General features: G+C 42.8%; 2 protein-coding genes across 4 annotated transcripts in view; both read right to left on the bottom strand.

The window, feature by feature from the left end:
* LOC136768187 (zinc finger protein 391-like) overlaps window positions 1–25,063 on the bottom strand; it is a 142,617-nt gene that overhangs the window by 105,038 nt on the left and 12,516 nt on the right. The gene's annotated exons all lie outside the window — the stretch shown is intronic.
* LOC136768181 (zinc finger protein 436) lies at window positions 1,033–22,366 on the bottom strand. Of its 3 annotated transcripts, none has more exons than XM_066722252.1 (2): window positions 21,175–22,366; window positions 1,033–3,227 (listed from the first exon to the last, which is right to left on the bottom strand). In XM_066722252.1, exons 1-2 carry the CDS (start codon window positions 21,179–21,181, stop codon window positions 1,528–1,530), a joined length of 1,707 nt encoding a protein of 568 aa, XP_066578349.1. In that variant the 5' UTR covers window positions 21,182–22,366; the 3' UTR covers window positions 1,033–1,527. The 3 variants fall into 3 exon arrangements, with proteins under 3 accessions (XP_066578349.1, XP_066578348.1, XP_066578350.1); XM_066722251.1 differs by lacking the exon at window positions 21,175–22,366 and adding an exon at window positions 6,296–7,060; XM_066722253.1 differs by lacking the exon at window positions 21,175–22,366 and adding an exon at window positions 3,638–4,298.

Below are 25,063 nucleotides of genomic sequence, written 5' to 3'. Positions count from 1 at the left end.
TTCTCTCACACAAAAATATGAAGCCAGTTTCTACAGCTGATGCTAAAGAAAGGTACCATACTGGCTCACTTTCACACAGTCTCTCACACACATCTATGATCATATGTCTCTTGCCAGCATGTTGAACTTATTGCTGTGTTGCAGTGCGTGGGTGTTGCAGAGAGATCCTGGATATCAGTGGCCAGTCAGACTGCGTGTAATAAATGTTGGTTCTGTTGTCCGGGTGTGTCCAAGAAAGACTGGATCTGGCAGCAGGAGGGTACAGCCCATGGACGACGACTACAACACATCGACTCTGGTCCGAATGTATCTGCCCTGGAATTCCACACTTAAAAATCCACTGTTTTACCAGAACCCGGGCCACGGTCAATGCCTTCTGATCCTTTGTAGGTACTGCTACTGTGTACTACCTGTGTGATTTCTTCACTGAATTTGGTGCAGTCCTGGCAACAGGATGAACTCAGCAGGGGCATCAGAAATGACCAAGGGGGCACAAGTGGGTCTTTGATTAGGTCAGTGTTCGAATTGTGTATGAGGTATTGCAGTTACAATTAATAACCGGATAAAAAAAAAAGTGAGGGGGTACAATATTCCAAATACAGGATTTTTTAAAAATATTATTGTATTGAATGGGGTGGGCTGGGGCATTACTTTTGCGTGTGTTCTGTTTATATGTTGTGTGAGGTGCCGATATACAATGTAGATATTCGTGTGCATGTAGGGTGTATATTGCTGGTGAATGTTATGTGTGAGGAATAATATTAATATTTGGAATTATGAGGTTTGAGGTTTTTATAAATATTTCATTTGGATTCAGTTTGATATATCCTGGGGTCTGATATTTTAGAGTGCTCACATGTCTTGGGTATTGTGTGAATAAAGGAATTATTTTAGGACACTGTTTGCCCGGTCAGTCTTTTCTTATGCCCAGGTATCAGATCCGGTCATATTTCTTTAGTGAGCCAGAGGGGGTTCATTACAGTATCATGCATCCAGTTAATTTTGAGTATTTACCACCAATGCATCAAAATATTCAGCTTTCAAAGTACATATATTTATTGATTTATTCACTTTTTTTTTTTTCCCACATTCCTTAATATTACTTTTGCTTGAAAGAGAAGGCAGAGATACAAAACAAGTCAAACAGGAAGAGTGTGGTGAGTAGGAGAGTTTGGATCATTCGGACAGCCAGCAGCCAGCAGATACTTGTACCCAGGAGCAAACTGTGATAAAGTCTCCATTCTTCTACAGAGTTCATTTTCAAGTTATGTTGAAGGAGGAGGTGGTACACACCGATCAGCAAACACAGCCACAATGAGAACAGAAATTCAAGACCCTAAATCAGTGTTAGAATTGAATGCACAGTTAGACGTTAACAAAGGAAACTCATTAATACATAATGTTTAAAAAGCCAGACATACTGATACCTATGTTGGGATGAGAAAGATACTGCTACTGGTTGACAACACACACAGCCACCATCTCAGCTGGGAGAGACCGGCGGGGAACTCACACAGGCAACAGGGGTCAGGAGTGAGTGCGCTGGTGTGAACAGAGGGATCCTTTCTGACTGAAGCTCTTCCCACACTGGGTGCAGGAATATGGTTTCTCTCCTGTGTGAGTGCGCTGGTGGAGTTTAAGAGCTCGTGAATGAATGAAACTCTTCCCACACTCAGTGCAGCAGTACGGCCTCTCTCCTGTATGAATGTGCTGGTGGAGTTTAAGAGCTTGTGAATTAATGAAACCCTTCCCACACTCAGTGCAGCAGTACGGCCTCTCTCCTGTATGAATGCGCTGGTGGAATTTAAGATATCCTGATTGACTGAAAGCCTTCCCACAATGGGCACAGCTGTACGGTTTCTCTCCTGTGTGAACGTGCTGGTGGAGTTTAAGATTTCCTGAATGACTAAAACCCTTGCCACACAAGGTGCAGCAGTACGGTCTCTCTCCTGTGTGAGTGCGCTGGTGACTATGAAGTTGTGTTGCCCGAGTGAAACTCTTGCCACATTCAGTGCAGCAGTACGGTTTCTCTCCTGTGTGAATGCGCTGGTGGAGTTTCAAAGCTCCTGGAAAACTGAAACACTTCCCACACTCAGTGCAGCAGTATGGTTTCTCGCCTGTATGAATGCGCTGGTGCAATTTAAGATATCCTGATTGACTGAAAGCCTTTCCACAATGGACACAGCTGTAAGGTTTCTCTCCTGTGTGAATGTGCTGATGACTTTTAAGATGTCTCGATCTACTGAAACTCTTCCCACACTCAGTGCAGCAGTACGGTCTCTCTCCTGTGTGAGTGCGCAGGTGGACTTTAAAATTTCCTGAATGACTGAAACTCTTTCCACAATGGGTGCAGCTGTACGCTCTCTCTTCTGTGCAAGAGCGTGGATGTCTACTTAAAACTCCACTGTGAGTGTTCCTCCTCCCACCCGGGGGCTGGCAATGCAGTTTTCCACTCCGCAGTGGGAGAGGTGAGGAGGAGCTGGAGGAGCTCTGTGGTCTAGGGGGTCTGGGACGCAGCTGTCTGCGCTGTGATGATGGGCTCTCCCCACTGACTGCACTGTCACCCCCCCCACTGAGCCCCATCCTCAAGGCAGCAGACTCTGCGTCACACTGTCCAGCTACAGGGAGCTCAGGCCCCAGGTCACACTGTCCAGCTACAGTGAGCTCAGGCCCCAGGTCACACTGTCCAGCTACAGTGAGCTCAGGCCCCGGGTAACAGATTTTGAGATGACTGAATGCGTCTCTGAAGGGGGTCTGTGTTCTTGGCTCCACTGTGTAAACACACTCCAGTGTGTCATCCTCTGTTTTGATGTGATCGGACAGCAGACTGCGTCCACACTGTGTTCTGGGAGAGCCCGGCTCAGCACCAGCTGCACTGGGTCCACACTCAGATCCCAGAGACTGGGCCCTGCAGAGATCTGCAGTGTGAGTGCAGTCCAGCTCAGGGTCACTCTTTATGACCTTTGACCCTGCAGTGTCTGATGCCAGTGCCTCGAGTCCCTGTGTCGGCCCCTCAGTGTGTGGCTCTGCCATGTGGCCAGACTCCTGTCCCCTGAGCTCCTCCTCACTCTGTCTGCTCCTGGGCTGCTCACTCAGCCCCTGGGTGTCTTCAGTAGCTGTGGGCTCTGTGTCCTGCCTCAGACTGGAGCCCCACTCCTGCTCCCAGTGCTGCTGCTCAGTGGGAGCTCTTTCCCCAGAGTCAGGGAGAGCGCTGGCCTCTACAGCTCCTGGGGGAGAGACGACACAGGAGAGCAATACTGAGAACAGCAGCTCTGAAAACTAACACAGTTCATGCAATTTAACCTGGGATAAGCGTACCCCTGGGGCTACATGATTATCTTCTAGGGGGTACACAAAATAACATAAATATTTGTCAAGTTTGGCATATAAAATGAATATCAAAAACACAAAAGAAACTATAAGAAAACACTTCTCGTAGATCGGTATATGATAACATACAAATTGAGGACCAAAAAACATTGGCCAAAATGGTTTAAGGCCACTAACTCAAATATTACAAATGACACTTAGAACAGGGGATGTGCCAACTGACTGGAAGACAGCAAATGTCATACCAATCCACAAGAAAGGGGACAAAACTGAGCCAGGAAATTACAGACCAATCAGTCTCACCTACATCATGAATAAGGTTCCACACCAAAGACTGATCCTCAGATTGGAAGCTGTAGGCATTCAGGGTAATGTAAGTAGATGGATTCTGAACTGGTTGATGTATAGGAAACAGAGGGTGTTGATTAGAGGAGTCGCTTCTAACTGGAGTGAGGTTGTTAGTGGAGTTCCACAGGGATCAGTACTAGGGCCTGTGCTTTTTCTAATCTATATTAATGATCTGGACTCTGGGATAGTTAGCAAACTTGTCAAATTTGCAGATGACACTAAAATAGGTGGCTCAGCAGATACAATCTCGGCAGCACAGGCTGTTCAGAGGGACTTAGATAATATTCAGATGTGGGCCGACACCTGGCAGATTAAATTCAATGTGGACAAGTGCAAGGTAATACACGCAGGTAACAAAAATATCCACTATAATTACACTATGGGAGGAACAGAACTAGATGAAGTAACGCATGAGAAAGACCTCAGAGTCTATGTGGACTTCTCACTTTCTCCATCCAAACAGTGTGGGGAAGCAATACAAAAGGCAAACAGAATGCTAGGGTATATTGTCAAAAGTGTAGAATTGAGAACAAGAACAACCAGACTTATTCCAGGTCTGAAGGGAAAGTCCTACTGAGAGACTGAGGGAACTGAACCTTTTCACTCTGAAACAGAGGAGACTACGTGGGGACTTGAGCCAAGTCTTCAAAATCATGAAAGGCATTGACCACATCAAACCAGAGGAGCTTTTCCAGATCAGCAGGGACACACGCAACCAGGGACACAAATGGAAACTGGGCTTCAAGGCATTCAAAACAGAAAACAGGAGACACTTCTTCACACAGAGAAGCGTCACAATCTGAACAAACTCCCCAGCAATGTGGTGAAGCTGAAAATTTGGAAACATTTAAAAATAGACTGGATAGGATCCATGGATCACGGAGTTATTAATGGACACCAATCGATGTGCATTGTTGCTGTACTCTACATGGGAGAACTGTGCAGATTACAGATTGGACTAAGAAGATTTATGATCAGATACAAGTCATTGATAAACTTAAAACAATTATACGATCGATACGAAACATGCACATCTCCCAATGGCCATTAACACATTGTAATATGCATGTCATGTTCTGTATTTTTATTCAGATTAATACTTGGGTAAATACCAGGTGTACAAGTGTTTCAAGCAAACAAATGTATGTATTAAGAATTCTGTGCTCTGCTTTACTTTTTAGGAAGCCAGTGATGGCGGCCACACACTCGCCTGTCCAGTGGATGCAGACCTTCAAGAGCCTCTCTCTGACATTGTGGAAATTAAAGCCACATTTTTTTTAATACAAAAGACATGGACATTTTCCTCAATGAAACTAGAGATTCCAGAGTTACTGGTATGCTGCTCACTGTAAGTGCGTTTAGCTCGACCTATGTTAGGTTTGAGGGGCAGTAATGGCTGTGTTTGTTCTGCACTTGTATCCGTGTTGTGTATTTGTTGTAGTGTACTCAGTAAAATTGTTGCATGTAGTATTATATAGATTTATTTAAAATTAAATGAAGCTAAAACAAGCTGAAACTTTTCACTTTCAGTTTATTGTCACATTTCTTAAGGTGTGGACCCACAGGCAAAAACTGAGATTTCTGGTTTTGGGATATTTGGCAACTATAACTTCCATACCTTCACAATGTATAAATACATCATCAATAATTCATATAAATTCTTGATTGGTCTCATTTTGCATATATGCCCACTACATTTGTAGATATTGTGCTTCTTGTGAACTAAGTGCACTAAGTGCAAAATAAAACAACACTATGGACATTGCTGTGCAGAATGGCTGAAAACCAAGCATAGTAAAAATCCTATTACAAGTGTATGTACATGTTGTATTATTGATCTACATGAATATATTCATGTGAGAAACTATCATATTTAAGGAAAATACACTAAGTGCATTAACATTTGTTTATCTTGACTTTGTCCCAAATGACCTATTGCTCATGTGTTCAGGTAGATACATTGACATTATTCCTCACACGGGTTCTTAGGACTTACAGTCAGACTTGCTCAGAGGCGTCTTTAAATAAATCGTGTCATTTGATTTTAAGTGGCTTTTTATCTGTAATTCTAAGCAAAATGCACTTTCGTCATGTGTGTGAATTGTTCTCTAAGAAAGCCCATGAAATACTGTTTTGATCAAATGTAAGTTTCACCATTGGGTGTGTTTATCGAGAAGCAAATTAGTTGCTTAATTTCATTGCTTGATTGATTTACATATTAAAAACATTATTGAAAAAAACAAAAACAAATATGAACAAAACACTGTAGACATGTATAGCTAATGTTAATTAACGATTTGGTAAGGTTAGAAATAAGGGTTTGTCAAGGACTAAGTGTCTCTTCTTTCCCCGCTAGTAGCGATATATTGGCGAACAGCACTTTAAATGCGTCTTCACTTGCTCTGAGGGGGAGCTGCCTGCGAGCTGCGAGTCTGCGCTCACACACACTGGCGCCAACGAGCATCTCTGCACATCTGCGCAGAACGGGGCACAAGTGCGCACATCTGCGCTACTTGAGCGCAGCAGAGGCAGCGCATCGTGCTGCTGCGGCTTGTAAAGCGCCAGCCCGTCTCGTACAGAATCCAGACACGAATAAAGCAGCAATAATGAAACTCACCAGCGGCAGCTCCGCGGCTCTCTCTCTGCGCGCAGCTCCGCTCTGCCCTCCCGGCTCCTCGGCTCTTCACATGCGGCCCGTCCGCTCCGGAGCTGCGGCCACACACAGCCGCCTCCCCCGCCGCCAGGAGCTCCTGCAGCCTCCGTCTCAGCGCCTCGTTTTCCGCGTCCCTGCGGGTTATCTCCGCTCGGTGCTCCGACACCGTCTCTGCCACCGCCTCCCCGATCTCCCACAGGGCGGCTCTCATCAGCCCGGTCAGCGCCGAGGCCAGGCGGGCGTCCAGCCCAGCAGACACGGACATTTTCACAGCCGCTCTTCTGCGCAGGCGCAGCTGCCGCACACGGGAACTTCCGCTTTAGCGAATCGGTGCATTGTGGGATTGTCCTAGTTCATGAATATTCATGAGGTCGACTACTGGAGACTGCACTTCTGCGATGAAGGTGATCAGGTTATCAGGTGATAACAGTGTTCGTTGAAATAATAACGCTTTATGTTATAGAGGAGGGTCTCCAACGTAATCCAGGTGCATCGTTTTAAAAACACTTGCAATGTGAAATGAGACAGGCTTTCCATTATATGGATAGGGAATAGAGCGCCACCAGATCTCCTTGTAATCCCATAATCCATCACGTCTCACAGATGGAGGAAAGGGGTAGTTGTCTCTCTGACAATTTTTAATACAGACGAAAGTAATAATCTCCCACAGGGTGGCTCTCATCCGCTCGGTCAGAGCCGAGGCCAGACAAGCATCCAGACACAGAGAGTCTGACATTTTCAAAGACCCTCTTCCTAAACATGATAGTCCACTCTGCCTATTTGACTCACTAAAAGCCCAGTGTGTCAATATTGTAGACGTGGGTTAAGAAACAATAAAACAAGGAAGGTCACCGATCATGCGCACTAAAGGGCTTTCTGAATCCCGCCATTGTCTGTTCTGTGGGCTCTGTTCATGAGAGAAGCGCTCAATTTCAAGTATAAGTATTGATGCAGACCCAGAAATCAGACACCCTTGTGGACCCTTGTGGGAGTGATGTATTCCCACGGTTTAGAGAGAGTAAGGAGTTCTGGACATACACCATCACAAGAGATGGTCTTAGCCGGGCAATGTTACGAGGTGAAAAAAGGCAGACTTAGTGATGGACTTGATGTGGGGCTCAAACGAAAGAGTGGGGTCCAGGATGACCCCCAAGTTTCTGACCTCTGATGATGGGCAGATGGAACAGCCATCAATGGACATCACAAGGTTACCAACTTTCTTAAGAAGGACCTTGGGAGCCACCAACATCACCTCAGTTTTATTGCTGTTTAGTTTAAATAAGTTAGATGTCATCTAGTGTTTGATATCCTGGAGGGAGTTGGGTCTGGTATGTATATAGATGTGTGTGTCATAGATGTTTTTGCCACCGGTCACGACAGAAAATGTCCATAATGTCAATGTGAAAAATATAATCTGCAAATTGTTCTAAATTAATTACAAATACAAAACAGTCTGCAATGGAGTCCGAGGCAGATGGACGGAGCCTGCATGGGCCCTCCACATCAACGGTCTTGGAGTTACAAGCAGTGCTCCTCAGACTGTGTCACTTTCTGCAAGTCCTACGGGAAAGATAAGTACTGGTTTGGACGGACAAGACAGGACAACATCTCAACAGGCAATTAGGTCTCCAGTCGCAGGCTGTATTGTCTATCGCACCGCCTGCTTCTTTGGTCACAGCCCCATCTCCACTCCATCAGAGCAGTTCACCTCCCTGGCCTATCCAACATGGCGACGGACCTCTTCTCTCAGGGATGCCCCCCGGTTTCAGAATGTCGCCTCCACCCGCTTGTGATACGACAACTGTGGAGCCGATACGGCAGAAGTCCACCCACTACCCAATATGGTTCTCCGTCTGAGACTGCTCAGGAACCCTAGGGATCGACACGCTGGCTCACACGTGGTCCCTACCTTCACTCTTCTCCCGGTGGTCCTGGAGAAGATCAGAAGAGAACGAGTGTCAGTTCTGCTACTAGCACCCTGGTGGCCTCACAGATTCTGGTTCGCAGACCTGATCTCCCTCCTGAATAGAGAGTCCTGGCAACTCCCAGTGTGAGCAGACATGTTGTCCCAGGTGCAGGGCACTCTCTGGCTCCCCAAACCCAGGCCTGCTCCAGCTCTCCATTGACCGAGTGTTGTAGCCTATGGTCACGGGCTCCTGATCTCTATTCCCAGTCTGCCTCTGTTAGCGCATCCTGGATGGACCTATATTGATCCATGTTTCCCTTCCTGCCGGACTATGCCTTCCAGTCAGAGCACCCACATGAGCTGCTTCTGGAATTGATGACTGTCCTGTTGATGTGTTCCCAGGGTCTGTCATGTGGCCTCCAGGTACGTTGCCTTCTCTTTATCTAGTTTGTGGCCGGGGGGGTCCTCTGCATACTTTCAAGGGTATGTTACTTGAAACTACCTTGTAGAGGTAGAGGCAGAGGAACCCCAATGCAATTTAAAACACAAATGTGTGGTATAGGAGACAACAATTTGGGTGAGAAATACCAGTTCAAATAAATAGTTCACCAGGATAACACTATTTTACTTTAGAAGGGGACACCTTTCTTCTATTTTGTCAATCAATTGGACTTAAAATGGTTCTGGGGACTTTCTTTTAATTAATAAAAAGCCAGCCTCGGAACACTCACATTCCAATGTAAGACACTACATTTAGGCATGGGGGACACCTGTTTGGGTGTCAATTCCCAGTTTCACAAAATCCTACCCAACATTAAACTACTGTACTTTAGAAGGGGACCCTTTCTATAATCAAATGGAGTAAGAATGGTTTTGGAAACTTTCTTTTAAATATTAGAAAACAACCCTTGGAATGCTCACATTGCAATATAAAACACTACATTTTGGCACGGGGTAAACCACTTTGTGTGCCTATTCTCATTTCCACAAACACTGCCCCAGCATAACACTACTGTAGGTTTAAAGGGGACCCTTTCTACTATCAATTGGGCCAGAAATTAATTTGGGGCCATTCTTTAAAATTAGAGAAAGCAAGCCTCGGAATGATCATGATGCTTGCACAAATACAAAATTGTGGCATGGGGGTCACCAGTTTGTGGGTCTTTTCCCAGTTCCACAAACACTGCCCCAGCATAACACTACTGTAGGTTTAAATGGGACCATTTCTACTATCAATTGGTCCAGAGATTATTTTGGGGCCATTCTTTTAAATATAGTCTTTGTGTACCACACTGGATGTTGCCAGTGTTGTCCATTTATACAGTTTGGGTACAAATTATGTATACAGTCAAATTATGGAATTAAGCCTTTTCCCTACTAATACGCAATGTTGCACAACGTTGTTGCAACGTAATTTCCACATTAAGCGATATTCATATACAGCTCTGTATATATAGCCACGGAACTCTGAACTTGGAGAGACCACTTCAAATTCAAAAATCAATGTTAAGTGGTCTCTTAATTTTTCCAGAGCTGTATATATGGGCTTAAAGTCATAATCGTATTCTACTGTTACTTAAATGTCTCCATAGTTTATTGGTAGCGTTAAAGTGCCCAAATGTAAACAAACAACCGAGGCTTGAAAAGCAACGGTCCAGTTTGAAGCACATTAAGCTCCGTTACGGTTTTTTCTACATGAACCCTGTGGACTCTCGCACGGAGGGAGGCTGACACTGTCCTACACCGCAGAAGAGCGGCCGTGAAAATGTCCGTGTCTGCGGGGCTGGACGCCCGCCTGGCCTCGGCGCTGACCGGGCTGATGAGAGCCGCCCTGTGGGAGATCGGGGAGGCGGTGGCAGAGACGGTGTCGGAGCACCGAGCGGAGATAACCCGCAGGGACGCGGAAAACGAGGCGCTGAGACGGAGGCTGCAGGAGCTCCTGGCGGCGGGGGAGGCGGCTGTGTGTGGCCGCAGCTCCGGAGCGGACGGGCCGCCTGTGAAGAGCCGAGGAGCCGGGAGGGCAGAGCGGAGCTGCGCGCAGAGAGAGAGCCGCGGAGCTGCCGCTGGTGAGTTTCATTATTGCTGCTTTATTCGTGTCTGGATTCTGTACGAGACGGGCTGGCGCTTTACAAGCCGCAGCAGCACGATGCGCTGCCTCTGCTGCGCTCAAGTAGCGCAGATGTGCGCACTTGTGCCCCGTTCTGCGCAGATGTGCAGAGATGCTCGTTGGCGCCAGTGTGTGTGAGCGCAGACTCGCAGCTCGCAGGCAGCTCCCCCTCAGAGCAAGTGAAGACGCATTTAAAGTGCTGTTCGCCAATATATCGCTACTACCGGGAAGAGACACTTAGTCCTTGACAAACCCTTATTTCTAACCTTACCAAATCGTTAATTAACATTAGCTATACATGTCTACAGTGTTTTGTTCATATTTGTTTTTGTTTTTTTCAATAATGTTTTTAATATGTAAATCAATCAAGCAATGAAATTAAGCAACTAATTTGCTTCTCGATAAACACACCCAATGGTGAAACTTACATTTGATCAAAACAGTATTTCATGGGCTTTCTTAGAGAACAATTCACACACATGACGAAAGTGCATTTTGCTTAGAATTACAGATAAAAAGCCACTTAAAATCAAATGACACGATATATTTAAAGACGCCTCTGAGCAAGTCTGACTGTAAGTCCTAAGAACCCGTGTGAGGAATAATGTCAATGTATCTACCTGAACACATGAGCAATAGGTCATTTGGGACAAAGTCAAGATAAACAAATGTTAATGCACTTAGTGTATTTTCCTTAAATATGATAGTTTGTCACATTAATTAATGTATCTACAGCTACTAATTTGACAACGTCTTAAAAAAATAATAATAAAAAAAAAATGTAATAGGATTTTTGATGCTTGGTTTTAAACCATTATGCATAGCAATGTCCATAGTGTTGTCTACAAAGGAAATAAACATATATGGAGTAGCGATATGCTTTGCAAAACAAGCTTTTGAATGATGTGATTCAATATGGAGAGTTTAAAAATTAGTGGTTGAAGATCTACATGAAAAATGCTATTAGGAACCAAATTTATGTAGTTGATGGACTTAGGATAAAAAGGATTTATATGATTTATTGGTGATTTATTTATACATTGTAAAAGTATGGAAGTTAGTAGGGAAGCACCGATATGAAAATTCTAGCCTGATAACGATATCTGATATTTATAAAACAACATTGTCTGACACCGATATTATTTATTTACCTGTTGAACGATTTCAAAAGCGCGTGTGTTAATATGGGTTTTTGTTTAATTCTCTATTCGACGTTCAAGCATTTGTTGGGCCATGTGGCCTTTTTTTAAAATACAGCAGTGGACACACGAGTAGAACGAATCGCATGTTTAGTTACACAATAAAGCAGCACCACCAGTCAGAAATTCCGGCCATTTTAAAGCAATCGGCTGATAGCCAACATTAATTAATTAATTAGTTAATTTTGGCAATTTCGTCCCGATGCCGATCGATCGGTGCATGCCTAATAGCAACACACCATTAATCTTAAACCTGCTCCATCACAGGCTTACTCAAATATCCCTTTACACTCTCATATCCGACCCTGTCTGGAACCAGTAGCATAGATCTAAACAAAGAGTTTAAGTCCATTAAGTCCATCCATCCATCCATCCATCCATCTTAGAAACCACTTATCCTGGTGAGGGTCGCAGGGAAATCGGAGCCGATCCCAGGCAGGAATACACCCAGGACACGACGCCAGGCCATTGCTGGAGATTAAGTACAATTATTTGTCATTTCGAGCGATCGTTCTTCTTCATCTGTAAATTAGGTCTTTAACTCCAACGTCCAATAACTTAAAAAAACTCGATCTCTCGCCTCTCATGACAGATATGTTTATGTATTAATAACAGTAAAAGCTGGTGGCGTTTTAATCACAAATTAAACAATGCTAACAAGGATTAATCCAAACATTTGCATGTTGCTACACAGATTTTGAAATAGGTAAACTTTTTTCCCCAAAGGTGTTTATAACCAAGTAGATGTAAATCGGTCCTCTCTCTTCGAGAAGCTCGTCCCGCCTCTTTTTGTAGTTGGCGCGTCGTTGGTTAGACAAGTTTTTAATGTATTCTTTAAACAAAATTAAACTACTTTATACAAGTAAACTAATATAGTTCGAATCTGCAGAGCAGGGAAATATCAGAATATTTCATTATACTTAAATTTCATTGTCTCGAAAGACTAGCATTACTCTCATTTTACTCTGTTACTGTTGGCAACTGGCTGGGTCATATTTACTAGGGATGGGCACGAATATTCGAATATTCAAAGAGACATTAGTATTCGAATACATTTTAATTATCATAAACCCTCATTATCGGTAACTTCATGTAATATGGTAATGCAAGTATATACGGTTTTCTGGATGACAACATAGACAGAAGACACTGAGTGCAGTTGTTTCAGATTTGTGTCCACAGAGACGTCCTGTTGACTGTGAAACCAATGCCTATTTGACAAACAGGCAGATGTTTTAAAAAGTTACCGATGGCAGAAATAATTCAGTACTTTGAAAAAATATTGATTAATACAACCAGTACCTGATCCATTGACAACAGTGTCAGGACAAAGTATATTTTTTAATAGGATTCCCATAATAAAAAATGATGCAGCACTCAATTCTATATATTCAGCATTCATTTATTTAGCGAGACTTATTGTAATTTAATAAGCTTATGTGGAGTGTATCCAGAAAAATATGGTACCACTGAAGTTGTGTGAAACAGTTATGGATCCCAGAGTGGTGTTGGTGTATTCATACTATATCAATGTATTAGTTCTTAAGAATAAGTTCTGCCAAGTTAGTTACAGGAACATATAGGCTGCCACTGAATATGTCATAGTCATATGCTAACACGCGTGGCTATATATATATATATATATATATATATATATATATATATATATATATATATATATATATATATACACAGGACAGATCTGAGCAACACAAATGTGCACAGTTAATACTGCAATGCAGTTTAATTCTCCCATAGAGAAATAACGGAAAATACCTAGCATACTTATTGTCAGTGGTAATCGGGATCTTGATACAGGGAGAAGTCATACACATTTGTTATTTTTGTGAAAGCACTGCTCAAAAGAGAAAGGAAAATACATGAAATGGCAGCAGATACCTGGAAATAAACACTTTTTTTACATTTAGTTTTTTTTTTTAATGAATACTATATTTTTAAGTGAAGTAATCTTGTTTTGTTCAGTTTCCCCTGCCACCCCTGCCGCGCTGTCACTCGGTACCACTAGCTCATCTCCCCGGTTCTCACACCGGAAATCAAATACTTTGGAGAAAAAAATAAGAATACCATTCGAATAGTGAAAACACTTCAAATATCATATCTCTATCATATCCATATCTCTAATATTTGCATATTTAACTTAGTGTTAGATTTTTGTTTTATTTTTTATTTTACAACATTAAAAGTTAATATTTATTTTCACAGTTATATATAGGCCTAGATCTATGTGTATACGTCATTATTTTGTAATTTGTTATAAAGTGTTTCACTGTATCCTGGAATACTCAGGGTATCAGGGTACAATGCACCAATACGATACTATAAAAAGTAGATTTTAATTGAAATCATTACGGGCTTTCATATGTTGTATTTGTCACACTACATCTGAGAATATTTTTCTTTATATCTGTGTAGCTTCACTAATACAGTTAGTTTGGTAGGCCAGTTATTTTTCATTTCCATTTAGTAAAAAAATTAAATAAACAAAATTACGAGAACAACCACACTCTCGAGATCCTCCATTGCTGATGGGAAAAACCCAACTATGTTTCGGCGTCATGCACACAGCTCGTGATGTAATGTACCTCAGCTCGTATGGCAAGCCAAATTATAATTTCGAGATATCTCTAAATGCATTTCAAGATAGATATCTTCAAATATTTCAAGATATCTCTAAATCATTTAAAGATATATTTAAATAATTTTGAGATATCCGCAAACCAGTTAGATATATCTAAATAAGGTGTTTAAAGATGTCTCTAAATGATTTAGAGAAATCTGCAAATGGCTTCCTGTTCATTTAGAGATATCTCAATCATTTTGAGATCTTCAAATGACTTCCTGTATTTTGACTGAGATTATCACTTCCTGTTTCCTCATTCAGTTACATACAAATTAATGAATAAGTTAACAGGAAGTGATAATATTGGGCTACATACAGGAAGTCATTTGAAGATATCTCAAAATTAACAGGAAGTAATTTGAAGATATCTCCAAATTATTTAGAGATCTCTAAATCATTTAAAGATATCTTCAAATAATTCCAGATATCTGCAAATCATTTAGCAATATCTCTAAATGTACTTTTAAATTAGATATCTTTAAATGATTTGCAGATATCTTTAAATGATTTAGAGATCTGGAATTATCTGAAGATATCCTGAAATATTTGCAGATATCTTACATTAATTTAAAGATATCTCTAAATGATAATTTGACTTGCCATAAGCTCGGGTATTGAAGTGGAAGAAGACATTGTTCCCGTACCTGTACAGTGTGGAGTAGTGGTCAGGGCTCTGGACACTGCTGCTGTACCCTTGAGCAAGGTACCCCTAGATTGCTCCAGATAAAACTCAGTGGTATAAATGGATAGTTGTATGTGAAAATAATGATATGATAACAGTTGTTACAATGCCCTGGGTAATGGTGTCTGCAAAGAAATATAATAAACATTTTCCCAGAGGAAACATTTAGTTTTTCCAAACTATTGTAGTGGTGTGCTGCACTACTTTAATACTCATGATAATCTTCAATTCATAGATTTTATTTATTTATTTATGTATTTGTTTGTCATTTAATTATGTCACCCTTACTAGATGATATTCTGCAATATTAACTCTACAGTATTCATTAGGTAATTGTGACAGGCCGCTGTCTGTCATGGCACGGCTGCTGCTGATGCTCACTGATTAGGTGCTCATGTGCCGCAGCTGTGTTGTCGCTCCCTCGCTAACAGGCTGCGGACTCACGGCTGCAGGCAATGAGCACTGAGGTGACTGTGACGTCAGCGGCAGCTGTGCCCTGTCTATTTAATCCCTCTCCTTCCCCAACAGAGGCAGCTAACCATAGAGGAGGACTGAGTCCATTACCCCTGTCTGCCCGGAGCACCCCGTTTTGTGGACGTTTGTGTGTTTGTTTTGCTTTTGTTTTTCCCCTGTTTGTCTGGGTCCCCTGGACGAACCTGAACGCTAATAAAGCCCGGACACTACTGGAACTCGGGACTCTCTCTCTCCCCGTTGTTTGCTTTGCTTTGCTTTCACAGTTGTCTTACTCATTGTCTCTGTCCAAATAACATCTTTGGATTAACTCGTCACAAAAATGTAATTTACATAATCAGTTATTTTTATTATTATGTATTTATTAGCAGACGCCCTTATACAGGGCGATTTACAAAATATAAGCCCAATACAGTGCAGTTCAAGGCATAAAACATAATACAAATTCCAATTTACATAATACAGTGCAATTCAAAGCATAATACATTTTACAAATTCCAATTTACACAAGTGTATACAGAGAGTGGAATACTCTCAGTTCATAGCTGCAGTTTGATGCATTTCTTGTTTTACAAGATACAGGCTCTAACTCTATGTATCTAAAATAAGATAACAAATATAGGTTGGGTTAACAGCCCCATTTGCAGTGCAGGTGCCAGGCCCGTAAGGGACCATTTGCTATTTCTTGGATGTACCTTTCACTAAAATTATACAAAATCTCAGTATCAAATAATCACCCTACAACTACCAAAAGTACTAGAATTAAACACCCCATCCCCTTCATGAAACTTTAATTACAAGAGCCAGTTTTCAATGTATTACAAATTACAGAGGAAATTATAAAGCCCAGAAAGAGGAAAGTAGGCACTGGTAGTAGTAGTAAAGTTTTATACAACAAAGCATGCAACAACAAAAATCTAAACATAAAGAAAGTGTCATTTAGCACTTTAAATAACAAATTAATTTGTTTTCAATGAATTATATGTGCATTTGATGTGTGCATTCTAATCAAATTAGTCTATAATTCAAACCAAGACAGCTGACCAGTATTTAGAGCTGAAATCCCTCTGACTTTCCATATATGAGCGCCAGTCTGTGCTCTCCCTGTCTGACTTCATACATGCTCCTGGTTTATATGCTGACTGGGCACTTTATTGGCACTTCTGAATGATGTTCTGATATAATGACTGGTCTAGGAATCACATGAACTGTGTGAGTTTTCAGAGCTGCTGTTCTCAGCTGTTCTCCTGTGTCGTCTCTCCCCCAGGAGCTGTAGAGGCCGGCGCTCTCCCTGACTCTGGGGAAAGGGCTCCCACTGAGCAGCAGGAGTGGGTCTCCAGTCTGAGGTAGGACACAGAGCCCACAGCTACTGAAGGCAGACTGAGTGAGCAGCCCAGGAGCAGACAGAGTGAGGAGGAGCTGAGGGGACAGGAGTCTGGCCACATGGCAGAGCCACACACTGAGGGATCGACACAGGGACTCGGGGCACTGGCATCTGACACTGCAGGGTCAAAGGTCATCGCAAAGGTCATAAAGAGCAACCCTGAGCTGGACTGCACCCACACTGCGGATCTCTGCAGGACCCAGTCCACCAGAACACAGTGTGGACCCAGTCTGCTGCCCGATCACATCAAAACAGAGGACGACACACTGGAGTGTGTTTACAAAGTGGGGCCGCGAACACAGACTCCCTTCAGAGACACACTCAGTCATCTCAAAATTGAGAATATTACAGACAGCGCCTGGGACCTGTGGCCTGAGCCCCCTGTAGCTGGACAGTGTGACCTGTGGCCTGAGCCCCCTGTAGCTGGACAGTGTGACCCGGGGCCTGAGCTCCCTGTAGCTGGACAGTGTGACCTGGGGCCTGAACTCCCTGTAGCTGGACAGTGTGACCCGGGGCCTGAACTCCCTGTAGCTGGACAGTGTGACCTGGGGCCTGAGCCCCCTGTAGCTGGACAGTGTGACCCAGAGTCTGCTGCCTTGAAGATGGGGCTCAGTGGGGGGAGGCAGTACTGCTTGCCCAGTGTGGGAAGGGCTTCTCTGATGCATCAAACTTCAAAACACACCAGCACATTCACACAGGAGAGAGACCGTACTGCTGTGTCCAGTGTGGGAAGGGCTTCTCTCGGGCAAGTAGTCTCATCACACACCAGCGCATTCACACAGGAGAGAGACCATACTGCTGTACCCAGTGTGGGAAGAGCTTCTCTGATGCATCTAGTCTGATAAGACACCAGCGCATTCACACAGGGGAGAAACCGTACTGTTGTGCCCAGTGTGGGAAGAACTTCTCTCAGACAGACCACCCCAACAGACACCAGCGCATTCACACAGGAGAGAGACCATATTCCTGTGTCCAGTGTGGGAAGGGCTTCTCTAATGCTTCAAACCTAAAGACACACCAGCGTGTTCAAGTTAAGAACATAAGAAAGTTTACAAACGAGAGGAGGCCATTTGACCCATTGTGCTCGTTTGATGTCCATTGATAACTAAGTGATCCAAGGATCCTGTCCAGTCCAGTCTGTTTTTGAATGTTCCCAAATGTTCAGCTTCTACCACATTGCTGGGAATTTTTTTCAGATTGTGACAACTCTGTGTGAAGAAGTGTCTCCTGTTTTCTGTCTTGAATGCCTTGAAGCCCAATTTCCATTTGTGTCCCTGGGTCCGTGTGTCCCTGTTGATCTGGAAAACCTCTTCTGGTTTGATGTGGTCGATGCCTTTCATGATTTTGAAGACTTGAATTAAATCCCCACGTAGTCTCTACTGTTCCAGGGTGAGAAGGTTCAGGTCTCTCAGTCTCTCAGTAGGACATTCCCTTCAGACCTGGAATAAGTCTGGTTGCTCTCCTCTGAACTGCCTCTAGAGCAGCGATATCTTTTTTGAAGTGTGGAGCCCAGAACTGCACACAGTATCCAGATGAGCTCTAACTAGTGCATTGTAAACTCTGAACATCACTGCCCTTGTTCTCAATTCTACACTTTTGACAATATACCCTAACATCCTGTTTGCCTTTTTTATTGCTTCCCCACATTGTTTGGATTGAGAAAGTGTCCACATAGACTCCTAGGTGTTTCTCATGCGTTACTTCTTCCAGTTCTATTTCTCCCATAGTGTAATTACAGTGGACATTTTTGTTTGCTTTTCTAAAATTATAGACCAATGTTTTAGACTTGGATCTTGAGAATGCCTCAAAGCTAACCATAACCATTGTGATCGCAGTTTGCCAGTGGTTTTCTAACTAGTGTCCCTCTGACTCTATCTTGGTCATTTAAAAATATCAAGTCAATACATGCACTCTTCTCCCTGGTTGGTTCCCTGACAAATTGAGTGAGAAAGCAATCATTTATCATCTCATCCATTTCTATAACTTGATTTTCCCAGTCTGTTTGGGAAATTGAAATCCCCCATTATAACAGCCACATCCTTGCTACATGCAGTCCTGATTACACTGTACAATGCAACATCTTTCTGAATATCTGAGTTGGGTGGTCTGTAACACACTCCTACCACTAATCCTCCAGATCTCTTGTCCAAAAGTTTCACCCACAAAGATTCTGTTCCTTTACTGGGATCTAATTTGAGTTCTTCTGCCTCAATGTCATTTTTCACATATAATGCTACCCCACCCCCTCTTTGATTTTGCCTGTCTCTCCTAAACTGTGTGTATCCTTCCAACTTGTATTCATCCCCATCATTTTCTGTAAGCCATGTTTCCGTCACTTCTACAACATCATAGTCACATGCCAGCACTGTGGCTTCTTGGTCTAACATCTTGTTCCTTATACTCCTGGCATTGAGGTACAAACATTTCAGGACTTTCCTACTAGCAGATTCTCAATTTCTCTGCACATACGCTCTTCCAATGCATTAGCCCCCCTTCTGTTTAGATGTAGACTGTCCGGTTTGTACAGGTCCCATCTATCCCAGAAGAAAGACCAATGCTGCATAAACCTAAACCCCTCTTCCCTACACCAAGATTTCAGCCACGTGATAAACTTTCTAATCTCTGCCTATCTCCCTGGCTTGGCATGTGGTACCGGAAGTATTTCAGAGAAAACTACCATGAAAACATTACCCTGAATGCCTACAGCTTCCAATTTGAGGATCAGTCTTTGGTGTGGAACCTTATCAAAAGCTTTCTGAAAATCTAAGTATATCATATCATATGCTTTCACATGATCCACAGCTGCAGTTGCATGTTCAAAAAATTCCAATAAATTAGTAAGACATGATCTGCCTCGTCTAAACCCATGTTGACTGTCTCCAAGAATATGGTTTTCAATAAGATGCTCCTCTATTTTCTGTCTTATCATTTGTTCTTATCATTATCATCAAGTGATGCAGGTGAGACTGATTGGTCTGTAATTTCCTGGCTCAGTTTTGTCCCCTTATTTGTGGATTGGTATGACATTTGCGTCTTCCAGTCAGTTTGGAATATCTGAGTTAGCGGCCTTGTGACAGGACCCTGTCTGTCATGGCACAGCAAACAGGCTTCGGACTCATGGCTGCAGGCAACGAGCACCGTGGTGACTGTGACATCAGCGGCAGCTGTGCTCTGTCTATTTAATCCCTCTCCTTTCCCAAGAGAGGGAGCGAACCACGGCGAAGGAGAACTGACGTTCCCACCTGTTGATTGCCCGTTTGTGTGAACATTTTGTGTGTTGGTCTTGTCTTGTTTTTCCCCCTTTTTGCATTTATTTTTATGTACTACTGTGAACCCCAATAAAGCCCGGACACTGCCAGAGCTCGAGACTCTCTCTCTCTCCGTCATTTGTGTCTGGCTTCTACAGGCCTATAAATAATTTCCCTCATTTCTTTAAGTACTGTTGGAAATATCCCATCTGGCCCAGGTGATTTTTTTGTTTTTAATTCTGCTAGTCCCTGCTAGGGTTTGACTGGACTGGTTGTTAACCTGTGGCATGTTATCTGCTTTTTCTTTTGTTATATACATAAACACACAAAGCACATACACATTGATATCCAAAAATAATTCAGATATCTGATCTGTGGCATGTTTTATTGACCCTGCAGTGTCTCAAACAGCCCTTATCATTTATTTATGAAGCTTCTTATTATTTAGAATGAAATGTAAAATACTCCTGCTCGATTATTTGATTATTTCATTACCTTGGTGTTCTTGATCCATTGTGATGAAGTTCTTTTCTAAATTCGTATTATTTTGACATAGACTTATGGAAACTTTGTCAGTTTTATCTTGCATTTCCTTGATTCCACTGCTCTCTGAGTCTCCAACCAAACCTCGTTCCTAAAGTGCAACTGCACATCAAATATCCACTCTCTTTACCTTGTCACTCCACTTTTCCTGTCAACTAACTGTCTTTTACTTACTACAATGAAGCCTTGAGCTTCTCAACTTCGGCACTCGACACTTGACTTCTATCCTTCAGATTTCCAATCACTTGACATATTATTACAACAGCTTTCTCTAGTTTACTCATTTTCTGCTTATTCCACCAGTCCCTATAATCTGTGGAGACCATTATTTTTCCATCCATTCTCTTTTCTTTTCAGTTTTCTGTCTTTTATCCCATATGAACTCAATAATACTTTTATCTGCAATTCCTATTATTCCTAGAGGATTTCTAAGCACTACTGAATAAAACCATTCTGATTCTGTAATCCCAGAACACAGTTACACAATACAGCACAACAACTTTTACAGTACTGTGGTCACAAGTCTATACAACGGACAAAATCACCCGGGTGGACACAGCGCAATACTTCTTTCAAATCTGGTTCTCAGCTGAACTTGTTCGGATATCTCTATAATACAGAACAGACACAATCCACAAAATACTGTTAATAAAAATACTCACCCATCATGTAAACAGTATTCCGGGAATGTCCCTATTCCAGAGATATCCTGTTTGTGATGCCAATTGTTGAATCAGTGTATGGATTTTCCCAAATAAGTCAGACCAATGAACCAGAAGTATGTGAAGATAGAATTGTATTGCCAATATGACATATTTATACACAATGGGTAATGATGCAACGGATTCTTCTCCAATCTCTTCAGACATGTCAGTCTCTTTAGGACATATTACAGATCTTGTTGCTAGGCAGACAGAGAATTTGTCCGGTATCATAACACATAACACAAGAAGGGTCCGACAACATTTTGACGGTTTCTCTTGAGTAACCACAGAGAAAAACAACTCCTTATATGGTACATACATTCTGGACACTTGTTCTTCCTCTTTTTATATAAAGAACCTCAAGTACAGATAACATTAAGTATAGACAAAAACAGAGTTAGTCATGTAGCAATCTTTATATTAATGTCCTCAAAGTGGAGGATTTTAGAAATCAAAACTATTTAACCCTTTGAGCCCCAGCCTCTTCAGCTGATATGATTGGTAAGCCATCATGTAATCTCATTAAAAGAATGGCTTTTATATACATGTTATATACAGGTGTTAAAATAACAGCTGCTGCATTGCTTCTCCCATCTGTTAAACGAGACACAGCTCCTTTATGTGATCAACAAGATACACATTTGTTTTTCTATGATTATCATCTTTTCAGTTGGAATATGAATGCATATTTATTTTCAAATCCTAGCTATTCAAAGGTTTGAGTCAGAGAACACAGAGCTAGCCATTATTTAATCTGCCTTGTTGCAGCTGCAGACCCAACAGCCATAAACGCTGCAGTGACTGGAAACTGCACTGAAAACGTGTCACTGTAGGTGAAAGCTTCTGTGAATATGAAAATCAATATGACCTTTAAAAGCCACATTTCCACACAGATTCATTTTGTGTTTTAAATACAGAGAAAGTCTTGTTTAATACACTTCCTTCTGGTATAGATTGGCAGGGTGTTAGATGTGTACCAGACTTGTTTATGTACCATATGCATTGTCTATATACTTAATATACACCGAAAAAATTGAATTCATTAAATGTTTGTTACAGTTGTGATCTTTTAAATGTATTGGTTTTTAAAACCTACCAGCATCAAACAGTTTTACTTGCATGTATTTATTTTTAAATGCTATTTATGATCATAATAGTGTTATATTATATTATAGAGATCAACTTGTACTAAAACTATACTTTTAAATACCGTTTTATTTGTTGATTTAATGCACACTGGCATAACCCAGTTTAAAGGCTAATTAGAATTCTATGGGTTTTTTTTAAACTACCAACAATGGGCTACTAAAAATGTATGATACTAATTTAAAACTGAAAAGTCAGTAATTTGGTGTGTTAGAGAAGGAGAAGCCCCAATATTCTTCTGCTGACTGCAGTTTTCTCAGCACTTTTCAATCCACGGCACACGTTCTCCAAATTAAAGATGACGTTACAGGTATGAAATATATTGATCAAGATAATCCCAGCTGTGACTGATTGATGGGCATGTTTATCAGAAAACAAAAAGTTCCAAATAGAACCATAAGGTTCTTTAAGGATCCTTGGTAAAGAGGTTCTAATCAGAACCTTTTAGGGTTCCTCCACAGAATCAACCTCAGGAACCCAGAGTGAAGACCCCCTCCCCCTCCCGGAAAACATTTGCCAGAGTCTGGATAGAGAGAGAAAGTGGGGAGATGAAGGGAGGATGAGAAAAAATGTGAGAGAAAAAACAATGAGAAGAAGAAAGGGAGAGAGATGGTGGAGTAAGACAGACAAATACATGATGATGGTAATAAAAGTAAAAATAAAGAATGAAGGAGAAAAGATGAGGAGAAGGGAGAGAGGTAGGGGACGAGTGTGGGAGAGGGATGGATGGAGGGAGAGGCAGTGGGACTGAAGAGGGATATAAACGGTGTTGTTTCTCTCTGACAGGAGGGAGACAGACTGCTTCCCCAGAGACACAGCGTCTCTCAGAGCTGAGGATTGTGCTGCTGGGGGGGAGAGGAGTGGCTGGGAAGAGTTCATCAGGAAACACCATCCTGGGCAGAGAGAATTTACTGTAAGACTGGAGATTGGACTGAGACAGAGACTGAGCAGAGTGAGAAGAGCCAGGGTGAAGTGGCCGGGAGGCAGGTCACTATGGTTGACACACCAGGCTGGTTGAGTGTTTCTGTACAGGAGACTCCAGAGCAGGTTAAACAGGAGATTGTGCGCAGTGTGTCTCTGTGCCCCCCGGGACCCCACGCTCTCCTCCTGGTCATTTCTGTGTTGGGCACATTCACATAGAGAGAGAGAGGAGAGCAGCGCAGGAACACCTGGAGCTCCTCAGTGAGACACTCTAGAGACACACTATAGTGCTGTTCACTGGGGGGGGACGAACTGGGAGACACAACCATTGAGCAGCACATTGAGAGAGGAGGGAAGGAGCTCCAGCGGCTTGTGGAGAAATGTGGGAACAGGTATCATGTTCTCAACAACAGCAACAGGGGTGACGGCACTCAGGTCACAGAGCTGCTGGACAAGATAGAGGAGATGGGGGCAGGACTGAGTGTCTTTCACTACAGGACGGAGACAGGAGTTCTGCAAGAGAAGTTAGAGTAGAGGAGTGAGGAGAGAGGAGAGAACCAGAGGGATGAAGAAGAGGAGGAGACGGAGAGAGAGGGAGCCACCACTGCCAGTGAGGAAGAGACACAGTCATGATCTGATCCCACCCAGCAGTAAGTCAGTGTGGTCAGATTAACAGCAGATACACCACAGCACTTAGGCCTCTTACTGACTGTGTCACTACAGCACACTGACACACAGCTCCATTACACCCCTGCTGTGTCACTACAGCACACTTACACACAGCTCAACTACACCCCTGACTGTGTCACTAACACACTGACACACAGCTGTACTACACCCCTGACTGTCACTACAGCACACTGACACATAGCTCCACTACACCCCTTACTGTGTCACTACAGCACACCAACACAGCTCTACTATACCCCTGACAAGCTCTCTGTCTCTCTGCAGTGTCTGGAGCAGAGGACCCTGCCCTGGAGGAGCCCTGAGCCCCAGTGTGCTCTGTACAGCCATGGGGACTGACAGCTGTGCTGAAGGGGCTGTGGGACTGGGGCTCCTGAGCTGGACACCCTGCTCTGAGCTCACACTGCGGGGCTCATGTGGACACCCTGCTCTAAATATTTAAATCTTCAATCTCTGACTTGTCACTTTAAAGTCATCACTCATGGGAGCAGCTCTGACACTGTACTGAGAGAGGTTGAATGTGTGTCTTAGAAGTCGCCGTTTTTAACTGTACAAATATCTGTCCGACTGAATACTGTGACAATCACACTGACACGGAGTTGCTGATCTTTCTATTTCTCCTAAAAGAGTGATTTATATTGTGTTGCACTGCCACTGTGTGGTGGGAGTGTGTATTGCAGTGTGGCATCCCTGCCCTTGTCTCAGTGTCAAACCCACAGATATTCACTCTGGCTCTGATGCCACTGCTGTGTTTCTCCAGAAGGATTTCTGAGAGCAGAAACACAAAATCCAGACTGGTGTCCTTGTCATTGAGAGCTCTTGTCTGTTGGTTACAGACACAGGAATAAATGATAAACACATCTCTGACCGTGTCAGTTCACACACAGTTGTGGCCGCAGCTGCACAATGTTACACAATGTCCCCACAATGGGCCAGATGGGATATTTCCAACAGTACTTAAAGAAATGAGGGAAATTATGTATAGGCCTCTAACTCAATTATTCCAAATGACTTAGAACAGGGGATGTGCCCACTGACTGGAAGACAGCAAATGTCATACCAATCCACAAGAAAGGGGTCAAAACTGAGCCAG

Source organism: Amia ocellicauda, chromosome 14 (assembly GCF_036373705.1).
Source record: "Amia ocellicauda isolate fAmiCal2 chromosome 14, fAmiCal2.hap1, whole genome shotgun sequence".
Taxonomy (NCBI): domain Eukaryota; kingdom Metazoa; phylum Chordata; class Actinopteri; order Amiiformes; family Amiidae; genus Amia; species Amia ocellicauda.
This window is presented reverse-complemented; position numbering and strand designations above follow the sequence as displayed.